Source organism: Mercenaria mercenaria, chromosome 16, assembly GCF_021730395.1.
Source record: "Mercenaria mercenaria strain notata chromosome 16, MADL_Memer_1, whole genome shotgun sequence".
In the NCBI taxonomy this organism is placed as follows: Eukaryota; Metazoa; Mollusca; class Bivalvia; order Venerida; family Veneridae; genus Mercenaria; species Mercenaria mercenaria.
In genome coordinates this window covers 60620928-60645266 of record NC_069376.1, presented here as the reverse complement: position 1 = coordinate 60645266, position 24339 = coordinate 60620928, and the positions used below count along the sequence as shown (strand labels likewise).

The 24339-nt window shown below is 35.3% G+C and overlaps 1 protein-coding gene across 1 annotated transcript; it reads right to left on the bottom strand.

The window, feature by feature from the left end:
• LOC123540417 (very-long-chain (3R)-3-hydroxyacyl-CoA dehydratase 2-like) lies at positions 1-24339 on the bottom strand. The gene is made up of 7 exons (XM_045325424.2): positions 24186-24339; positions 14100-14217; positions 13094-13201; positions 9489-9610; positions 6241-6280; positions 3982-4120; positions 1-1665 (listed from the first exon to the last, which is right to left on the bottom strand). The coding sequence occupies exons 1-7, from the start codon at positions 24278-24280 to the stop codon at positions 1586-1588; spliced, it is 702 nt and encodes a 233-aa protein (XP_045181359.2). The 5' UTR covers positions 24281-24339; the 3' UTR covers positions 1-1585.

Below are 24339 nucleotides of genomic sequence, written 5' to 3'. Positions count from 1 at the left end.
TTCACTTCTTAAAAATCAAAGTATATTTCATGTTTTATGATCTGTTTAATGTAAGCACATATAAGTAATAAGACAACAATTATTCATACTATCTTCAATATTTTCTCCTAAAAACAATCTACACAGATTAAGCTACAAGTCATACACCTTAAAAAATAAATTACAAAACAGTCAAGTTGTTGAAAGAACATTTAAAGTGACTAATTAACAACTTTTTTCCAGTAAAAATAAAGCCATTTCGAAATCGATAGAATGTGTTATTTTCCATAACATTTTATGTAAACATACTGACATATATTTGTACTGAGTATCTTATAAAATTAAAAACTGAAGCTTGGAAAGTTGTAAAGTATCACTTTTGAAAGGACAGAATCAGCATTCTGCATGGGTTTTTACAACAATTTCAAGTTTCACACCTTTCATTATTTTTCAATGTCGGATATACATCTTGTATAAAACTTAAGTATTGGTACACAGGATCCAAATAAGGATATTCAAAATTCTGAACCAAACTGTAAATCACTAACATTATGTATTTAAATGACTCTTTATGTGAAATTTAACAGATCCTAACTATTGACTTCAGCATACAGATATTCCTTTCAACAGGTGCATGTATAATGTGTGATGATATGCCTTAGAATCCAAAAAAAAGAAGTCACACTTCCGAATAGTTCTTAGTTTAAATACAATATAATAGTTCTCCAACTGTAAAACAGGTATATTTTTATGCATTTATAATAATGAAGTCAGCCATATGCAATTTTTCGACAGATTTCCATTTCCAATTGAATCTTTGGGAAACAACTATTGAAAATGAATAAATAACATGGCTGTCATGAAATCAACATGATTACTCCTTAAAAATATAATATGAAATGTAAAATGACATTCTCACCATTTATGAACAAGCAACATTTTTACAAACAGTCTATCTTTCCAGCACATGTTTTATCAAACTGTCCCATACCATTCAGTACTAATGGATATGTGAATTATTCTAAAAACATTTATCATCCTTTCCAAGTAGATCTAACAAATTTTCAAAATTGCTGAAAAGGATATTAAAAACAGTTTTGTGAACATACAGCACCTGGACATAATTGCAAACTCCTCAAAAATTCAGTTGGTATCACTTTAACTGGCAATAGTTTTAAATGAACTCATAAATATTTCACATGCTGTTCCATTTTCAGTTCAAGCAACTCTTTCTCTCTATGAAATTCTTGTATAAAATATGGACCTAACTCTTAAAATATGAAATGGAAAACAGAATGAAGTACAGTGAAACATTAGGGTACCAGGGCTGATCTGAGAAATTTGTGTGGTCTCTAGCCATTTTCCTCATATTTTCTGTCTGGATCACTGAAACCCCAGGATAATTCAAGTTATCATGCTTTACTGTAGATTGTCTATTATATAACAATTAAATGGAATATTATGTCTAAGTCATGTTAGTCGCTCAAGTTCTCTTCATTAATTTACATTCTTTCATGTCATAAAACTCATTCATACAATGCTTTTTGGCATATACATGTAGTTTGTTTCATTCATTATGGCTACAGTCTGTTTCTGACAATCTGAACTATTCTGTCTTTGGTTTCCCAGCACCTCCAATGACTTTCTTCCTCTGTGCCAGCATATGCATGTACAACTGTGGAAAAACTGAAACAGAATATAGGTGTCAAATCAAAGATTAAGACTGCATTTTTGAAAAAACTGAAAAAGAACATAGGTGTCAAAGACTGCATGTGTAGAAAAACTAAATTTAAACATAAAATAAAGGAGTCAAATTAAAGACTGGTCAAATAAAACTGTATATGAGCAAAATATTGATAAAGAATATGTCAAGTAACATTTTGTGTACCTACGACGGCCATTGTGTGTGAATAACTAATACAGAAGTATACATCTACTGAGAACAAACCTTTGCAACTTAAACAGAACACTACAGTATTACAGCAAGAATATTATAAGCTACATGTAGCTGGTAAAAAACATTTCATCTACAGTGAGTTTCACACTATCTGCAAATATTTTGTCTTAGACTGTCACTTTCAAACATGGTAATGATGTACTGATGATCTGATCAAGTCTGTGATGTAATGATACAGAATTATATAATACAACTAGAGATGCTTTTGAGAAAAGCGCATGTCTCCTACAACTGCCTAATCATCTAAATAGTAAGTCAGTCTTTATATATGGTTTACTTAATCCACATGTGCATGCGCTTTCTTGACACCAAAATGACGCCTATACTACTAGTAGTATAGGCGTCGGTTTGGGGGTAAAACTGCACAAGAAATCTGTGTGTTTTTGGTAATTCAAGGGCCATAATTCCGAAGTGCCTAGGCCGATTTGGCTAGTTATTGAACTTGGCCGAGCACTTATTGGCAGACACATTTTGTTGAAGTTTGGTGAAGATCGGATGAGAAATGTTCGACTTAGAGTGCGGACAAGCTTTGTGACAGACAGACAGACACACACACAGACTGGAGTAAATCAATATGTCTCCCACACCACTGTGTGGTGGGAGACATAAATATGATCAAATAAAGGACAAGAGGGCAATGATGGCCCAGTATCACTCATCTGACCGAGTTCTTTCCTCAGGTAACCATCATTACAAACATTCAAACCATGCATTCTTTAAATAAGGTAGAACAGGTAACCAACTTTTTCCATCATTTAACCTAGCCAACTAGTTCTTGACTCAAGTTGACCAAGTTTTAATTTCATCTAGATTTTATAAGGACATATATACTGAAAAAGCCCGCCCGCTTAGCTCAATAGGGAGAGCGCAGATCTACGGATCTCGGGGTCGCGAGTTTGAGCCCTGGGCGAGGCGTATGTTCTCCGTGCAATTTGATATAAGACATTGTGTCTGAAATCATTGGTCCTCCACCTCTGATTCATGTGGGGAAGTTGGCAGTTACTTGCGGAGAACAGGTTTGTACTAGTACAGAATCCAGGAACACTGGTTAGGTTAACTGCCCGCCGTTACATAACTGAAATGCTGTTGAGAAACGGCGTTAAACCCAAAACAAACAAATACACTGACAAAATTTTTATAAAGATCAAGTATAAAATGTCTTCTAGTGTGTTATCAAGATTTTTCAATAAACTGACCTAGTGACCTAGTTTTGACTCCTGTTTCAAATTGGTCCTATACTTCATTGTAACACACATTCTCACATTTATGAAACTCAGACAGAAAATGTAATCTAGAGTTATTTCCTATGATTTGACCTAGTGACCTAATTTTTGATCTCAAGTTATTCAATTTTGAACTTGACCTAAATTTCATAGTGACAATTTGACAAACTTTTATGAACAATGAGCAAAAAATGAGACTCCCTGTGCCCCAAGGGTCAGTGCTGGGCCCCTGCCTATTCTTATCTTTTATCAATGACCTTCCTGATTCAGTAGAGACTGGCTGATGATACAATTGTATACTTAACCATAGATACCCATTCTGACTCTGAAAAGCTACAGAATGACTTAAGAATGGAGTTTAACCCAGACAAATGTGAGATCATTAGAATTACCAAAAAACGAAATCCTGTCATTTACCCATACAAACTTCACAACATTGAATTAAAAGTAACAAAAAATTCAAAATACCTTGGAGTTAATTAGTTGGATAAAGCATATTGGTAACTTGACCATGAATTCATAGAGACATTCTGACAAAGTTTTAAGAAGATGGGGCAGAAAATGCTGTCTCTAGAGTGTTAACAAGGATTTCCTTTAAAATAGCACAGTGACCTACCTTTTAAATTTGAATGACCCAATAACAAATTTGTTCAGATATTATTGCGGGTAACATTCTGACTTGGGTCAAACTGTGAATCTAGTTTGTCAAACTGTTGACAATGGATGTACGACTGAGGATGACAGACACAGGGCGATCACAATAGCTCACCTTAAGCACTTTCAACTTTCATTTTAACCCCTATGGAAATTCTGCATACTTACTTGGAATATACATGATCATAAAGAAAATCAAGAAGTAGTAGTAGCTAAATGACATGTTAGCCGCATTTGGTAGCTCCACAGAATATATTTTTGAATCTCTCACAAAATCCAAACCACTCCAAATAGACAGCAATTCACCCTGAAAAAATTAATTTTGAAGGTTACCGGTATTTTCAAATTCACATAACAGTTATATGAAATTACAAACAAAGAAAAACTGAAAAGGATGGCTATAAAGTTACATAAAGTAAAAAGAGTAGTTTATTTCTGAGCTATCATTATTGGCAGTTTCCATCAATATAATATTCTTGAATGCACACCAGTGTAGATCTTAGCAAATAACTAGATGCAAAAAAAACCCAAACAAATTCTCCCATTGATCTAATTACCATTGAGATCACATGGCAAAACAACTCCAGAATAACAGAATGACTCATAAGTTATCTAAACCTGTGACAGAACTGTATTTTGTTTACTGTGAGTAACTCTTTATTACAAAATGAGTACAAACAATGTATTTTCCCTTTGAATATATAACCCACCAGCATGTGTACAGCCAACTTAATGAACTTCATACTCAAAAGGTCATCATTCAACCTGATTCATATTAACAGGTTTGTTTTCTCTTCCATTCACACTGATTTATTAAATTCAATGTTGTATACTTTATACATCTAGCAGTCACAACACTCACTTTCCATGAGCAATTATTGTTAGTATTTCATATGACAAGGTGACATTTGAAAACAAGTAAAGCAAATCCAGCAGAGTCACACCTAGTACAAGCCAACTTTTGGGTCAATATATTTCGTGCAATATAATTTTTTTTTGACATTATATTGTTCCATCCAAGGAAACACATTTATACTGTTAATACATATAGGACCAGAGCCACACTCTTATTTGCCACTTGAGCCATTTGCCACTTAAGCCATTTGCTACAATTTCATAAAAGTGGCTCGAACTTTTTACATGTGGCTTTTAACAAGAGGGTCATGATGACCCTGAATCACTCACCGGAGTAATACGATACACATGTTTAAAATGGTACACTGATTCTAAAATATTAGAAAGTAGATCACATTCATGGTCGCTGAAAGTCAGTTTTAAGATCGGTGTGCAAAACTGTACATGTCATCCAAATTTCAAGGCTGTATCTTAAAAAACAACAAAGAAGGTCAGTAGGTCAAGGTCACAGTCAATCGCTTGTAGTCATCAGGTAATTATAATTAAACAGTCTGGGAATATGATCTGATAATTTTTTAAGTATTTATTCCTAATAAAGTATATAACTCATATAACAAGTGACCCCCAGGGCAGAGCCTCTTTTCACCCCAGGGACATAATTTGAGGATTCTTGTTAGAAATCCACTAGGCAATGCTACATATCAAATATCAAAGGCCTAGGCCTTGAACTTTTCGACAAGAAGATTTTTTCCTCCCAATATAAGTCTATGTTAAATTTGGGACCCCAAGGGCAGGGCCTCTTTTCCTCCAAGGGGCATAATTTGAACAGTTTTGGTAGAGGACCACAAGGCAATGCAACATACTAAATATCAAAAGCCTAGAACTTGCAGTTTAAGGCAAGAAGATTTTTAAAGGTTTTTCCTACATAAGGCTATGTAAAACTTGAGACCCCCTGGGGCTGGGCCTCTTTTCACCCCAGGGGCACAATTTGAACAATTTTGGTAGAGGACCACAAGGCAATGCAACATACCAAATATCAAAGGCCTAGGTCTTGTGGTTTTAGACTAGATTTTTAAAGCTTTTTCCTATATAAGGCTATGTAAAACTTGTGAGCCCTGGGGTGGCGCCTCTTTTCATCCCAGGGGCAAAATTTGAACAATCTTCATAGAGGACCATTAAATGATGTCACATGCCGAATATCAAGACTCTATGCCTTGCGGTTTTGGACAAGAAGATTTTTAAAGTTTTTCCTTTCAGTTACCATGGCAACCAAAGTTCTATATGGAATTCAATTCCTTGAACAATTTTGAAAGGGGGCCACCCAAGGATCATTCCTATGAAGTTTGGTGTAATTCTGCCCAGTGGTTTTCAAGAAGATTTTTTTAGAAATTGTTGATGGACGCACAACGCACGATGGACTACGGACGATGGACATTGACCAGTCACAAAAGCTTACCATGAGCCTTTGGCTCAGGTGAGCTAAAAAGACAAGAGTAAAACTACATGATATATACAATATAGAACAGTATTATTATGGATTCAGCTAAAGGAACAGCAAAATAAGTCACTTACTGTCACACCAATGGGGTACAGCACAATGAAAAAGGTGTATCTGAAAAATAAAACCTCACTGCATAATTATTTGTGTAAAATTTCCTACAATTTGAGACCCTTTACCTTTTTAATAATAAAATGTTAATATTTAAAAACAGCTTGCATGTTCCAGTACAGTTTGGTAAAGATTTATCAAGCAGTAAACTGGCAGAGGCCACTAGAAAATGTTTCTATTTTTATTTCTGATTAACCTCATATGAAATAAGCTGGAACAATTAAGATAATTGTGACAGATGTCAACAGTAGGTTCAAAAGAACAAGACCTGCTGGACAACAGCAATTCTCTATCATTCAAAAGCCTTCTCATTAAAACAAAATTAATGCATGAACAGCAAAGTCAAGAGGGGCATAACTTTGCAAAAAAAAGTACAATGGGTTACGACAGCTTTACAGAACATATCAGATCATGACAACATGAGGGTCATGATGACCCTGAATTGCTCACCTGAGCAATATGACGCACATGTTTAAAATGGAAAACTGATGCTAAAATATTAGAAAGTAGGTCAGTAGGTCACATTCATGGTCACTGAAAGTCAGTTTTAAGATCGGTGTGCAAAACTGACATGTCATCCAAATTTCAAGGCTGTATCTTAAAAAACAAGAAAGTAGGTCAAGGTCACAGTCAAGTGACCCCTAATCATTCGGGGTCATCAGGTAGTTATAATTAAGCAGTCTAGGAAATATGATCTGATAATATTTGAAGTATTTATTCCTATATAACTCATATAACAAGTGACCCCCAGGGTGGGGTCTCTTTTCACCCCAGGGGCATAATTTGAACAATTCTGGCACAACAAGGCAATGCAACATACCAAATATCAAAAGCCTAGGCCTTGTAGTCTCAGACAAGAAGATTTTTAAAGTTTTTTCTTATATATGTAAAACTTGAGACCCCCCGGAGCAGGGCCTCTTTTCACCCCAGGGTTATAATTTGAACAATTTTGGTAGAGGACCACAAGGTAATGCTATATACCAAATATTAAAAGCCTAGGCCCTGCAGTTTCAGACAAGAAGATTGTTAAAAGTTTTTTCCTATATTAGTATAATTATGTAAAACTTGAGACCCCCGGGGCAGGGCCTCTTTTCACCCTAGGGTTATCATTAATTTTGAACAATTTTGGTAGAGGACCACAAGGCAATGCTATATACCAAATATCAAAGGCCTAGGTCTTGTGGTTTTAGACAAGAAGATTTTTCCTATATAAGTCTATGTAAAATTTGTGACCCCCTGGGCGGGGCCTCTTTTCACTCCAGGGGCACAATTTTAACAATCTTCAGAGAGGACCATTAGATGATGTCACATGCCAAATATGAAGGCTCAATGCCTCGCGGTTTCGGACAAGAAGATTTTTAAAGTTTTTCCTTTCGGTTGCTATGGCAACCAGAGTTCTGCATGGAATTCAATTCTTTGAATAATTTAGAAAGGGAGCCACCCAAGGATCATTCCTGTGAAGTTTGGTGTAATTCTGCCTGGTGGTTTTCAAGAAGAAGATTTTTTTAGAAAATGTTGACGGACGGACGACGGACATTGAGCGGTCACAAAAGCTCACCATGAGCCTTTGGCTCAGGTAAGCTAATTAAAAGGTATGTGAAGTTTCAATTCATCCTCTTTTATAGTGGTTACAGACATATATGTTTACATACAAAAACTAAACCAAAAAAGTATTTAGTCAAAATAGAGGCTCAACTTTGTAGAGTTATGAAACCTGTACAGTGCATTTCAGATCATTACAGTGAACAATTGAGAAATTTCAATCCATTTGGATTTCCTACATGTATGTGGTTAATAAGAAAATCAATGGACATTGCATGATCAAATAATTTCAACCTGGTGCTTCATTTTTGGTCTGCTAGAAATGTACACAAAGTCTAGTTAACCCTTATTTAGCCGAGTTATAACGTAAATAACTCTCATTTGTTTGTTTCTGGTACATTTTAAAGACAGGATTATTTAGCAACTTTCCAGCACTTATGATGGAAGAAGATTCCATATTCCCTTTCCAGCATTATTTTAGGCAAGTGCAATTGGTAGTGCAGCCAATAAGCATCTTCACAAGAATTCTACATCAGGATTTCAAACTCACAGAGATGGTCGGCAAGAAAACAGAAGATGGCAAACATAACCATTTAGCAATGTAGGCCCAGTTACCCTCATTTGAATATATATCTCTGGTGCTTTATGGAAAGGGTGCTTCGTGACCCCAGGGAAACATTAAATACGCAACCCTGAGGTTGAAAACTCAACACCATATTTAAACCACTACTTCATTGGCTCAAACTTGGTCAATGGATCAACCTTGCTTCCAGGGTAGAATTCTCTCATGTGAGGAAACCATCCAGCTGGCTAATGGTAGGTCACTGGTTCTACCCAGGTGCCAGCTTGTACCTGCAATAATGCACAAATGTAGTCAGGTTGTCTTCCTCTACCATCAAAAGCTGGAACGTTGCCATTTGACCTATAGTTGTGTCAGCATGACATAAGCACAACAAAAACTAACAAGAGCACCGCCTACTGGTGCCATCGCTCGTCTGCAAGTGCTGGTCAGTATGTAAGAAAATAGTTATAGTTCAGAGTTTCTAAGTACATAAAAGGCCATAATTCTGACAAAATGCTGGTTAGAGTTATGGTTATTGGCCTATATAGTCACCTAAGGATGATAAACAAGTGTGCAAAGTTTCAAAGCTGCAGCTCTTACAGTGTTTGAGAAAGGTGGACCTAAACAAAGATTTTAAAAGAAACTCAAATTTTTGTTGTCTAAACTTGTACAAAAAGGACCATAATTCTGACAAAATGAATAGCAGAGTTATGGTTCTTGGCCTACATAGTCATCTAATTATGATAAACAAGTGTGCAAAGTTTCAAAGCTGTATTTCTTATAGTTTTTAAGAAAAGGCGGACCTAACAAAAAATTTAACCAAGAAACTCAAATTTTCTAAACTTGTATAAAAAGGGCCATAATTTTGACAAAATGCATATCAGAGTTATGGTTCTTGGTCTACTAAGTCAACTAATGATGACAAACAAGTGTGCAAGTTTCAAAGCTGTAAATCTTATAGTTTTTGAGAAAAGGTGGACTAAACAAAAAATTTAAACCAAGGCCGACAATCAAGTGAATACCGTCTTGATATTTTTAAAAAATCAGACGAGCTAAAAATGAAACAAACTTGGATCATTTGAACTCAGTGTCAAGTTTCTAACTTACCTGCACCACTGTAGAGCATAGGGAACTTCTCCAATCAAACTGAACATGTAGAATGCATATCGTATAATCTCTGTAACACTCCAGGCAAAAATAAACATGGAAACACCAAATACATTCTGAACCTGAAATATACAGGAAGAAGGGTAGAAAGTTTACTATAATCTTAAATTTAAAAGACATGTTCAATGTTAAGGGAATTGTTACAATATCACAATAATTTAAAATAGAGAAAACAAATCCTGCAACTCTATAAATCATTTTTTAAAAAAAAAACAACTGGGCCATAGTGGCTGTAAGTTGCTCAAGTAGCCCTTGAATATATTTATGACACACTGAATCATGAAAGGTAACATTTTGTATAAAAACAGAAAACAAGTCAAATGCCGCCATTTGAAGAAACTAGAAAATGCTTTTGTAAAAAAGCGCATGTCTCCCCCAATGCAAAGTCCTATAGGCAAGAAGTCAATAGGGGTCAGGAGCGAAAGTCAAAGAGACACTGATGGTTGGCTGCAATAGGGATCATCTACTTGGCATGTCCAATCATCCCGCTAAATTTCAACACTCTTGGCCTAGTGGTTCTCAAGTCACTGTTCAGGCTTCTGTGACCTTGACCTTTGATCAAGTGACCTCAAAATAAATAGGGGTCATCTACTCTGCATGTCCAATCATCCTATTAAGTTTCAACATTGTAGGTCAAGTGGTTCTAAAGTTATTTCCAAAAAATGATTTTACATGAACAGGCCACTGTGACCTTGACCTTTAATAGACTGACCCCAAAATCAATAGGGGTCATCTACTCTGTATTTTCAATCATCCTATGAAGTTTCAACATTCTGGGTCAAGTGGTTCTCAAGTTATTGATCGGAACTGGTTATCAATGTTCAGGCCCCTGTGACCTTGACCTTTAACGGAGTGACCCCAAAAACAATAGGGGTCATTTACTCTGCTTGACCAATTATCCTATGAAGTTTCATCATTCTGGGTCGAGAGGTTCTCAAGTTACTGACCGGAAATGGTTTTCAATGTTCAGGCCCATGTGACCTTGACCCTTCACAGAGTGACCCCAAAATCGTTAGGAGTCATCTACTATGCATGACCAATCATCCTATGAAGTTTCATCATTCTGGGTCAAGTGGTTCTCAAGTTACAGACCGGAAACGGTTTTCAATGTTCAGGCCCATGTGACCTTGACCTTTCACAGACTGACCCCAAAATCGTTAGGCGTCATCTACTTTGCATGACCAATCATCCTATGAAGTTTCAACATTCTGGGTCAAGTGGTTCTCAAGTTACTGACCGGAAATGGTTTTCAATGTTCAGGCCCCTGTGACTTTGACCTTTAATGGAGTGACCCCAAAATCGATAGGGGTCATCTACTTTGCATGTACAATCATCCTATGAAGTTTCAACATTCTGGGTCAAGTGGTTCTCTAGTTATTGATCGGAAATGGTTTTCCATGTTCAGGCCCCTGTGACCTTGACCTTTGATGGAGTGACCCCAAAATCAATAGGGGTCATCTACTCTTCATGACCAATCATCCTATGAAGTTTCAACATTCTGTGTCAAGTGATTCTCTAGTTATTGATCGGAAATGGTTTTCAATGTTCAGGCCCCTGTGACCTTGACCTTTGACGGAGTGACCCCAAAAACAATAGGGGTCGTCTACACCAGCAGCCCTACAACCCTATGAAGTTTGAAGGTTCTAAGTCAAATGGTTCTCCAGTTATTGCTCGGAAATGAAGTGTGACGTATGGACGGACGGACAGGGCAAAAACAATATGTCTCCTGGGGGGAGACATAATTAGAGATCTGCCAAGTGATCCAAGAAAAATGCATTTGAAGATGTTTCTACGTTAGCTCAAATGGTCTTTTATAGGGACCAAGTGCCCCAATTTGAAAACAAGAGAACCACCTACGGGTGCCATTGCTCGTCTGCAAGTGTTGGACCTGATAGGAAGGATATAGATAATTTTCATAATTTCCATTACTTTTATTCATTTATTGACTTGTAAATAAAAGAAATTAATTTCCTATCAGCTGAGTGATATTAATTCAATGACAGTCATGGCATTAAAAAGTACCGTACATTATTTTTGAAAATTGTAAATTTTACTAAGCTTAGGAACAAATATGTATCATTTTTCAGTATAAATATGTATTCAATAAAAACGATTTTTACGTTTCTGATAAAAATATGTAGTGTTAAATTCACTCTTGAAGTTGTGCAATTTCTCAGTCTCGCACTTGTGTGCATATTTCTTGATGCAAATCTAATAAACTAGATGGATGTGTATATCAGGTAAGCCAGACTCTGCTTGTCTCTGGATTACAAGGCACAGTTGCTGTGTAGAGTGCATGTGGGACTGCAGCCATCATATATGTGTGTGCTCGGGTTCAGCACTTTTTTCAACAATTTTCAGTCACTTAGACCATGGTGTCTACTTGTAGCAGTGAGGACAATGCCCAACTTCATAATGCTGCCTCACTGGAATATCGCGTTGTAGACACATATATGATACAGGGCTTTCGGTAGGTTCTGAAACTCAAGAGTCATTGACTCTTCAGCCTAAAATTTCAAGGGTCAAAATCAGATTTTCAAGAGTCAAGATCAGCTTTTCAGGGGTCAAGCTACATGTATACTGTTATTAATGCAACTCCCACAGACTTCATCTAAACAAGTACATTAGACATAACAGATTTTCTTAAGCAATTCATATTTTAGTTGTCTTATTTTGCATATTGCCTAAAAGTGGGTGGGGTTTGGTGCTTTGCATGATTTTATTCTCGGCAAATTCTTCTAAATAAGAGCTGCTTTGGCAACAGTGATCATATTTTTGTTAAATGCAGACGTTTTATTGGCTTTTTATTCAGATTGTACTAGCAAAATCTCGGAAGAAATGATAAAAATGTCCAAACATGGCAGTCGCGAAAACGAGTGACAATTACGGAAAACGAAAGTAAACATTTGAAATTCTTGAAAAAATAACTGTTTTAAATTTCATTTTTTCATCATACCACGTATAATTTCTGCTTATTTAAAGCATTTAATTTGTTTTGGCCCAAACAAAGCCTCGGCAATGATAATAAATTTGCTATAGACCGTGACGGCCGGCCGGCGCATGTAATCGTATCAAGCACACAAAATAATTAACAAGTGGTACAAGGCTGCATTGTTTATCAATTAACTTTTACACATTGATCAATAAACACCTTTGATAATGACAAGGCATATTGTACTAAATACAAACCGCGAGATGATCACGTGTCATTTGGCGCGTGGCGTGACGGACATCTGTCAGCAGCTAATTAACATACGACGCTCCGCCTACTGCCATATTTCCGCTTGTGCCGGCAAACAATATTGAAATTCATTGGGATTTTGATTGACAAGGGGCAGAACTTTCGAACTTGAGACGCATCAAAGTAAATTTCCGCGAGTCAAGCCGACGCACGTGGCATATTTTATGCGGGTCAAATACGAGTTTTTTTCGATTTTCGCGGGTCAAAACCCGGGACCTCGGGTCAACCGAACACCCTGTGATACCCAAGCCAGACATATCATACCAACACACCAGCCACCATATGAAATAAGTAACCTTCTTACCACTAATAAACTATACGCTATTCCCCATGTGAGCATGATTCTTGAAAACACCTGGAAGGCTGTCAACATTACACTAGATCTTACAAAACCAACTGCACAATGGAGGATCTGAAACAGTCACAAAACAGAAATACAGGTGTCAACTTGATGTATATTTCACAGGGTTGGCAAAAACCCGGGTTTTAAGCATATTGCCCAGCCCAGTGGGTAATACTGGGAAAACCCAGGTTTTACTGGGCAATAGTGGGCAATACTGGGTAGTATGATATTTCAGTTCATACTTCAATACATATATTTCAACACTTTAGTTGACTTACAACCCATATAGTGATAACAATGACACCTGCATGCCTAATGTTATAATACCTATAAAAATCTATTGAATAGACATTATTATGATGACGACTGAGCAATTATTGAGCAAGATTAAGGGATTAAAGTTAGAAGTGTGAACAACTTAAATCTTGCCATTCAGTTTCCAATTTAGATCACATTGTCATTTCTATCATATAACCATGAAACCTACGTACCCTTTGTGGAATTGTTTTAATGTTACTGAGGATGATTATAAAAAGATTGCAAAATATAAAAACTAGAAATAACAAACTGCCAATGACATGTTAACAAGGAAAAAAAGCTATCCAAAATTACTGCCCTTTCAAACTTCACTATACCATTTCAAAACACAAATTTGGACGGACAGACGTACGGACTGACGGACAGTTAGACTGCCTGACAAGTGCTTCCCCAAAATTTTGGGGGACACAAAAATAGATACAGGCACTTTTTGGGCAAAAAATGATGGGAAACTAACAACCTTACTTCATACCTGGATGACCATCTGTGACTACAGCATATCAAATGTGTATACTCATCCTACATTGAACATTTTCAGGTGTTAGTCACAAAAAGCACAGATTTAAGAATATAAATGGCTATGAAATATATCCAATCTAAATGTGTCTTAAGTTTTGAAATAAAAAAAAAGGTTTGAAAGTCTGACTACCTCAAGAATGGCTGCTGTCTGGAATATGTTGAGAAGAGGGGCAACTTTAGCATACAATCCCTTTGCTGTATTCTCTGTTGAATAATGTGATATGAAGATAAACAGAATTGCACTCCATCTGAAAACAATTAAATAAGAAATATGTATAACCTGTCTGAAAATACAGACTGAAGCAACCACCCACAACAGACACTTGCAAATCACATTACTCATTTGAGCTATTCTTATAAAAAAAAAAAATCTGATCTTAGTCACCACCATGATATTGCCAAATCATCATAAATTGAATTCTGTCCTTAATAAACAAATTTATAATACTTGATAATTTGTATACATTTTGTATTGCAAACAGCAAACATATCAAATGCTCTACATCGTATAGAAAGTGCATCATGAAATTAAATAACACAAACACATTTTGGCATACCAAGTCTACAGTGATTCTTTGGTAGAATCTCTGGTACATTTCACTGATATTTTTACTTTGTTTACATAACAGGTTAAAGGTTTCAGCTATCAGTAGTATTGTCCGTAAGTATTGACCTGGCACTCATGAATATTCCGTATATTTCTGTAAATCAATTTTCGGTGTCCCGAGCCTAAACAGTAATACTACTATTGCATGTATATATTTCTTAATTGATGTGATGTCACAAGTGCAGGTAGCTGTGAGGACAAAGCGCTTAGCTGTCAATATCAGGGTTGTGGGTTCGAGTCCTACCTCAGACTTAATCATCTTTTTTTCTCCAAATTTTATATGCAAACCTACCACTCACCTGATCAAAGTTATCATGATTTCTATGGTTCATTTATAAAAAGTTATCAAAACGTTGTAGAAAAAGTCAGACAAAAATTGTTTCAAATGTAGGCCTATCTGTGATAAAAAGACAAACTGCTTGTCACCAGCGCAACAGTTTCAAGAAAATAAATTTTACATTCATGAGAAACAATTAAAATTCATGAAATGTGGTACATAAAATAATGTGAGAATAAAAGCAGTATCGATAACAATATATTGAAAAAAAAAACGATCTAAGGTGATTTCGAACCAGTGGCAACGTGCTTGGAAGTTAGACAGCTTAGCACCATACCACTGTTTCTTCCATTAACTGTATAGGTTACTTTAGTAATAAAGATATTTTCAGAATACAAATGTTCCGTAAATAAACAGAAACGTCCGAAAATATTGGCGAAGATTAAAGAGTGCCAGGTCAATACTTGCGGACAATAACTGTAGTGTTTCACAATAAAAACATAATTATGTGAATCAAAACCATCTCTAAAAGATGTGGTCATATTCATCAAAATATCAATGCAGGATAACAAGGAATGTTACTACAGGTGAATTACTAATAACCAATTATAACTGTAAATCTTTACTGATTGCAGTCATTGTGCATCGTCTTTACTCATTGATAGCAGGTACATTTCTTAGATGGTGCTGGAATTTTCAATTTGACGTCATATAGGAAAACACTGATTGGCTGAAACAACTCCTATGATAACTGTGAGTGTGTATGCTCACCATACAAAACAAAACAAATAATTTGTATTTAAAACATTTTCAACATTTTTTTATATATAAATGGAGACAATAGCAGAGATACTGATGCCACGAAGCAGCGACAACAGCATCTCATTATGAGAAGACATGTGTAAAAGAAAACAGATTATTCTTATTCTACTGTATAATGATGACTTGGAAATTTGTGGCATTTGATGGAATCAGAGTTATTAAGGTTTCTTCACAGGACTGCACCTAGTACTTAATGGTGTTAATAGATGTTTGCGTTCACAGATGATTCAAACCTCTCGCTTACTGTTTTGAATATTGATTATTTACATTCGCCCTATTCTTTTCCATTGAAAATTATGACGACCATTTCATATGAACAGCAAAAGGAAAGGCGCAAAAGTTACGTCAACTCTGCTTAGTGATAACGGGCTGCTGTTTTGACGACTTCTTCATACAGTCAGGGAGAATGTTCCATAGATGACATCGCAGTTGTTATGTCTGGTGAAAAGCTGATTTTAATGTTAAATGCAACAAAATGTGTGCAGTTTATAATTTAATCTTGATTAGAAATGGAATGGAAATATAATGTTAATTTAAAAAAAAAAACTTCTTTTTTGGTTTTCATGGGAAATGAACAACAGAATAGGATCGGCAAATTAAACATGAATCGCTAGCGCCATTCAGGGATTTGCCAATTCCATTCTGTCATTCATTTTGCATAAACACTGAAAAAAAAATTTCTTAAATAACAATCAGTGTTTGATAAAAAAAAATCAGCATCAAATATATTTGTTTTTGTACAAAAATAAGTAATTACATAAATTTCAATCTGAAACGAATCTCATCAGGCTGCTGTAACTGAAATTATAATATATGTACTTTTGTACCTTATGATATTACACTTCTACAGTAGCATAAAGATTTATTTGTCCGCTTTACAGTCCACAGGTCAGGAGATCCATCCATGACAGAAGCTTTCTTTTCTTTTCTTGTTTTACCAGGTTTTATTGTATTTATAAATCAAGAATTTTGCAATTATTGTAACAGTGTACCAAATCACTTGATCGCGCTACGTCATTTTGAGCTCGAAAGTGAAAGTGGAAAGGTAAACAAAAATTATAAATCTGGGCGTAAGTTTTTTTATTCAATATATTGTGTAAATATCATGCATATGATTCAAAACCTATTTGAAAGTGCCACCCCCTGTACTACGATTTCCCCACCAAAACCTTCTCGTTTTAATGCTATTCCTGTTCAACTGATTTGCAGCGAGAACACCTTAGAGCACACAATGTCGAAAGTGGTCGAACAGGAATAGCATTAAAACGAGGTTTTGGTGGGGAAATCGTAGTACCGGGGATAGCACTTTCAAATAGGTTTTGAATCATGTGCAAGATAACACAATATATTGAACAAAAAACTTACGCCCTGATTTATAATTTTTGTTTACCTTTCCACTTTCACTTTCGTGCTCAAAATGACGTAGCGCGATCACATGATTTGGCACACTGTGTAACAAAAGTAATTAATGTATTATTTATCCGGTGTTTTGTTTTGATGTCAGGTACCAATGTACTGCCTATAGTTCTACCTTCTGAATAAATGTTTTGGGCTTAAAACTGAAAGGTGTGGAAAAGCATATGTTGCTATAGAGGCACTTTGGGAAGCTCGGGAAGCTTGGAAAACATCTTAATTCTGGTGTAGTATTAATTATATATAATATTTACATATAAAATAGAAAGAATGTAATTATATGTATATAACAAGAGCTGTCACTAATGGTGACAAATGCCCCCACAGCACCTTGATCTTTGACCTGGTGACCCAAAAGTTAGTAGTTAGTAGGGGTGGTGTATTCAATAAGTACTATCAGCAAGTGAAGATTGAAGGTCCTGGGTGCAGTGGTTCGCGAGTAAAGTGCCTTCATGCAAAAAGTTAACATTGGCCCCTGTGACCTTGACCTTTGACCTGGTGACCCCAAAGTCAGTAGGTGTGGTGTACTGAATAAGTTCTATCAGCATGTGAAGTTTGAAGGTCCTGGGTGAAGTGGTTCGCGAGTAAAGTGCCTTCATGCAAAAAGTTAACGTTGGCCCCTGTGACCTTGACCTTTGACCTGGTGACCCCGAAGTCAGTAGGGGTGGTATACTCAATAAGTACTATCAGCATGTGAAGTTTGAAGGTCCTGGGTGCAGTGGTTCGCGAGTAAAGTGCCTTCATGCAAAAAGTTAACGTTGTGACGAACGAACGAACAAACTAACGGACAGTTGAAAACTAATAAGCCTCCCTTCGGGGGCATAAAAACCTAATCAAAATGCTTTATCATAGTTTTAAGTTCTATCATGATTTCCAGATTTTTCAAAACTTCAAATAGAAAAATACAGCGATTGTGACAATCAAATTATATTACTAAACATTAATATTTTCTATTTCCTTTTACGTATGCAATAGAATTATATTCTTGTTTTGATATATTTTTAAGAAACACAGATTAGTTGCTTTAAATAATACTTTAATGCTTTATAGCATTTTATGATTTTCGGATTATCCAAAGTGATACAATTACTGGCTAGCGTCTTTCAACCAAACACTTTTGGAATACTCCTCATGATAACTCGGGAAACAGATACATCTAGTGATTGAAATTTCACATGAACAAAGCTAGGTTCTCATCCTAACTAAAGAGCTAATTTGTTTACTTCTTAAGTTAGGTCAAGTACTTTTTCGAGGCCCGAACGAAGGGCCACAGAATCACATTGTTTTAAGGTCTAACAGTACCATGTTTCTGGACAGCGAGATGGACACTTTATTGATTTTTAATTTACATTCAACATTGAATTAAACTTTATTTTCAACCAATGGAAAGTATTCATACAGTGTCTGAGTCCTAGAATTGTACGAATTACCTCTCTTAAATCTATAAATTTGATCGTATCTCTCCCAACCAAATCTTTTAAAATTTCACTTTTCGAAGTGAATATTTTGATATGAAAATGTGTTTTAGAGTGTGTAAAAGTCATGCACTAGATTATCAAAGCTGTATTTCCCTGATATAAGTGTTTACGAAATGTCTTGTCTGCTTACCTCAAATTTGCATGGGTCCTTTAGATTTAATGGCGGGACCTCACGAAAATACTGCACATGCGTATCTCGCCACTTCGGACTTCCCCCGACTTGTAAACATGCTTCATGAGTGCAGACGAAATGAAATGTAGCATTTCTTGTAAAATACTTAACTTAAACTGTTGTAACTTTGACCTGTTGTTGAAAATTAAGCGTCCATTTGACCATAAACAGATTAGCAAGGTTAAAGACCGAAATAAAGCGTTTACAGGACTGTTCGGTTTGGTGGTCATCCGGATTTGGTGGTCGATAGCCAGTACAATTTCAAATAGAATTTAGAAAAAATGTTATTTTGATGATAAGACTACCTTATTAAATCATAATGTAAATATTTTCTACTTCTTTTCACATATGTCGTAGCATAAAGGTTCCTCTATAGACAGATATAAAAAATTAAATTTAATTGCTTTAAATACATTAAAGTCCTAACTCTTTTAAAAGCACTTTTATGATTTCCGCATTTTCAAAAATGCTACTTTTTCGAATAGAAAAATACGCTATTTTGACAATCAGATTACTTTTAGTATTAAATGTAAATATTTTCTTTTTCTTTTTACATATTTCTTAGCATAGAGGTTCCTCTATAGATACACTTTTTAAAAAAATGAATTAATTGCTTTAAAAATAATTAAGTTCTCAGCACTTTTATGAGTTCCCGGTTTTCCAAAATGCTACTGTTTCACCTAGAACAAATTTTGGATTATTGCATTATTTTGGCAACCAAACTACTCTATTAAAAAATTAGTTTTTTTTTCAATCAATTTTCAAAAATATATTGGAGTATAGAGGCTCTAAAAATTATACCAAAATTATACAAATCACTTTTATAATGACTACTTTATAGCAAGCTCGAAGAGAGCTTTACGGTAATGCAAGTATACTTTCACACTTGGTGATGGATTTGAAAAGTTTCATCAGAAGTTCTTAAAAAGCGCACCCTAGCGGACAGGTGCTCACAGGAAATACTTCTTTCCGGAGTGAATACAAAACTTCATTCAACTGCTAAAAATTATTCATCACTCAACAATAATGAAAGAATGATTTCCAGTTGTTTGAAAAAAATATTATTTTCATTTAAAAGATCAAGCATCGGCCAGAAAATGGAAAAAATGTCATTAATAAGCAGAAAGAAACGGGAACGCGGTAATGACGTCACCGTGACACCGACTTCCCATAAATTTTGCAACGTATTACATTCACTGTTATAGGTATGGTGACACTAAATGCACACTTTTTCAAGTGAATAGGTATTATGTTCTCCTGAATTCTTGTGAGTAGTGAATAGTGTCTTTGTGACAAATAAATGATGCATAATATTTTTAGCTAAATCCAATTTCTTTGAGCTCGCTTTGAGGCTTTGCCTTATTTCATATTATTAACCTGTTTATAACTGATTTCCGGAAATTATGTAGGTGACGGTCAATAGATATTTATGTCGGTCAATAGCTATACATAGCTGATGTTGTCTATATATAACACCGATTTAAATAAAATTTGTATCTTGTAGCCATCAAATCTTCAAAGACATTTTAGTGCTAAAGACGGTAATAAAATAGAGTAGGACCAATAGAGTAACAGAGTTTTTTCATTACTATGTCAAAAGTGGACAGAAGTCAAACGTAAATGATATTATATGCAACATATAATCACTAAAATGAACAGAGTCTTTCGCCCTTGTTTCCCTCTTGCAAGGGTTAAAATGAGTGCCCAACAGCAGGTTAAAATGTATGACTGCATTGCACGGGGATGTCAAAAATGACATTTTCTAACAAATTGTGAAATCAAACAAAATGAAAAATGTCTTTAATCATAATTTTAAAAACAATAATTATTGTTTTATCAAAATCAATACACACGATATTATAGATAATTAATAAATTATTGGATTGCCTCCCTTGATCCTAGTTTTTAACCGCTAGCAAGACATTTCGACCCCAAGACATTTCAACCCCAAGAGACAATTCGACCCCAAGACATTTCAACCCCAACTCCTTGGACATTTCGACCCCATTCAATGATATGCCTGAAAACATCTAAGAATGTCGTCATTATTATAATTAAGCTTTAATCTATAGATAATTATATGATATTTATTTGACTTTTTTTTTCGAAAGATATATGCATCTCATTTCTATGGGATTCAACCAAATATAAATAATTATAATGTAACTCAAAGAAGTTTAAGATGTCATCATCTTCATTATATTTATATTTAGAATCATAATCAGAAACACGTAATCTTTTGATTGGATTATCACACCTTGATTAATTGTTTGTTGATATACAGCAGGTGTGCATTTATCTGCAGTGCGCATTGCAATTAACAAGCGATTGTGGTGACATCGGATATTTATAAACATGTGTCAACATTATCTTTAATTTGGGCGAAAATGTAAAGAAAACAATAGGAAATTAAACAACATATTGCTTATTTTCGCATTTAATGTTATTTTCGTACGCGATTTTGACGCACACATAAAGTATTTGCTTTACAGAATATGATTTTCGTGTTTTACAAACTGCTCTTTTCTTTTCTATGTACGACATTCCTTCCAGTTGTAAAATATCAAACACGAAATCCCCGTTTCTGCAAAATGTAAGAATATGTGAGTACTGTTCTGTTAAAAACGGGGAAAAAATTATTATCATATTTCATATCTGTAAAGAAAATGTGACAGCCGTATTACTTTTTTCTATATTAAATATTTTAGCAAATACACGTGGTTTAATGTATGATTTTAAAAGTATGATTTAAGCAACTTCAAGCGATTTCGGTCACACATTAAACCGGAATCCACCTAAAAAACCGGGATACGCCGGAATACATTTTCCATAACCGGGATACACCTGTATTTTGTAAGTTAAAGGTATTTTTGAAGTTCTTTTTAAATAATTCAATTATATATATCATAAATGAATAAAATACGAATGGAAAATAAAATGCGTTCACGCAAAATGACTTTATACGAGACTGAAATTCGGCGACCGCGCGGGAAATTTCCATTATCGAAATACACCCTTTTTTTTATTAATAAATGGTATTTTTGTAGGGTTTATTGCAGAAATCATTCGTGTATAATATAAATAATAAGTTTCAGAAGGATAAATAAAATTCCTTAAGCAAACCGATTTTATAAGAGATTGAAATTCGGCGACCACGCGGGAAATTGCCATAACTGAAATACACCCGTATTTCTTCAACAAATGGTATTTTTGAAGTGATTTATGACTGAATTCAAACATATAGATCATAAATTATTATTTTTCAAAAGGAAATTAAAATACTTTTGCGCGTTACGTCTTGTACATGATTGAAAATCGGCGTGCGCACTGGAAATTTGTACATTCGGAATTTCCATGTCCTAAAATATTCTAATGTACACAGGTATTTCTTTAATAAATCGTATTTTTAGGGTTTATGATAGAATTCAATCATATTATTATTATTATTATTATTATTATACCACATTTATATAGCACTCTTTTCATGCACTTGTACACGTTCAAAAGTGCTTTACAGAATAAATTGCAAAAATACAAACAAATACGTATACAAAGATAATGCATTCCACATTAACAAAAATCATGAATGAAAACAAGTATAATTTAAAAAAAAAACAAGATAAAAAAAATAAATGTATCGGTCAGTTAACAAAATATTGTACAAAGAAGTGGGTTTTGAGCAGGCTTTTGAAAGCAGCTAGCGTGTCAGCTTCCCTGATTTTGACAGGAAGAGAGTTCCAAAGCTTTGGAGCAGTGCACGAAAAGCTGCGATTGCCATACATCATGGTATTAGATTTTGGCATAACCAGTGACAGCGTGTCCTGCGATCTTAGGGTCCTGACCGGTTTATACACTTCTAGCATATCCCTAATATAGGCAGGGGACTGATTGTGTAACGCCTTAAAGGTGTGGGTCAGAACCTTGTACTGCACCCTGTATTTCACTGGCAACCAGTGAAGCTCCTTCAGAACCGGTGTTATATGATTGCGACGGGGCGTCTTAGTGATTACGCGAGCTGCAGTGTTCTGGACATGTTGCAACTTGTTAAGTGTGCTGTTTGGTATACCACTTAACAAGGCATTACAGTAGTCTAACCGTGAAGTAACCAGGCTGTTTATAAGGGTTTTTGTGGCATCACTGGTAAGATACCGTCTGATGTGACCTATTCTGCGAAGTTGTGCATATCCAGCCCGGCACACCGAGTTGACTTGTTGTTCCATATCCATACCGCTGTCAAATACTGCTCCAAGATTCCTAACACATTTCGTGGATTTTATCACAGAATCACCGACCTTCACAGAAACGTCATCAATGTACTTGGAGTTACGCTTTGATGTCAATAGCATTACCTCAGTTTTGTCAGCATTGAGCTTCAGCATGTTGGAATTCATCCACGAGACAATTTCAGTCAGACAGCTCTCAATGCGGCGCAAAGCTTCACTTCTGGCCACAGCCTCTATCGGCTTAAAAGATAGGTATAATTGAGAGTCATCAGCGTAGAAATGATGAAGAAGTCCATGACGTCTGCATATGGCACCCACGGGTTTAGTGTACATGATATAGTTCTTTGGACCAAGCACTGATCCCTGGGGCACACTGTATTTCATCAACGTAGGCGTCGACAACTCACCATCAACGCATACAGTTTGATATCTCAAATAAATAATTAATTTACAAAAGGAAAATAAAATGCACAAAACGTTTTTATACGAAGTTGAAAATTTGTTGAGCGCACGGAAATTTGAGCACTCGTGGATGAACCACAATCACCATAATTTTGTTAGCTTTTAAATTAAATAAAAGCTTATCATATTTAACTGCACTTACCTTGTAAGACATTGTTTGTCACATGTCAGTTGTGTGTGCTTACAAATATACTGATTAATTGATATAATAGGTGTGATAATCCAGTCAAACTCTATCAGGACTAATCAAAGGACATTATTCGTGCTTTGGCAATAAATGCAGTAAACGTTTTTATATTCATATATAAACATGATATAATTCTTTTAAAAACTGTTTTTTCATAATATATTTTCTTCTTAGATTATCAAAATAACATGAAGAAATAACTCAATTAGTTCCAATAATAAACATACGGCCGATCCTTTCCGACCCGCGCGGTTTATTCACTGACATGTATTTAAAAATAGAATATTTATATAGATCTATATATTCATATTTTCTAAAATATGTAAAATGGAAGAAATATAAAATGAAAACATACAACTATTTCTGAGGGGTCGAAATGTCTTGGGGTCGAAATGTCTTTGGGGTCGAATTGTCCAAGAAAATTAAATTTTGGGGTTGAAATGTCTTGGGGTCGAAATGTCTTGGGGTCGAAACGTCCAAGATTCTTTTTAACCTATATGCATTTCAGGCACTATATGGGAAGTCTACAATTCAAAGAAAGAGTAAACATCGTGAACATAGATAAATGTCCATACCCCATCACTTGTGCAACATTGTAGGCAATTAGATATGCAAGTGTGACCGGATTTTGTTCCCTCGGTCCTTGTTTGTTTGCAGTGGAAGCCGCCATTGTTGCTGTCACTACGAGCGTCTGATCGCACTGATCAGTATCATCAAATTATTCCCTGT

Coding starts and splice junctions, on each gene's coding strand:
- LOC123540417 (XM_045325424.2), bottom strand. CDS start 24,280: ATGGCGGCTTCCACTGCAAACAAACAAGGACCGAGGGAACAAAATCCG. Junction 13,202..14,099: donor AGACAGCAGCCATTCTTGAG/GTAGTCAGACTT, acceptor TGACTGTTTCAG/ATCCTCCATTGTGCAGTTGG. Junction 6,281..9,488: donor TATGCTCTACAGTGGTGCAG/GTAAGTTAGAAA, acceptor TTTATTTTTCAG/ATACACCTTTTTCATTGTGC.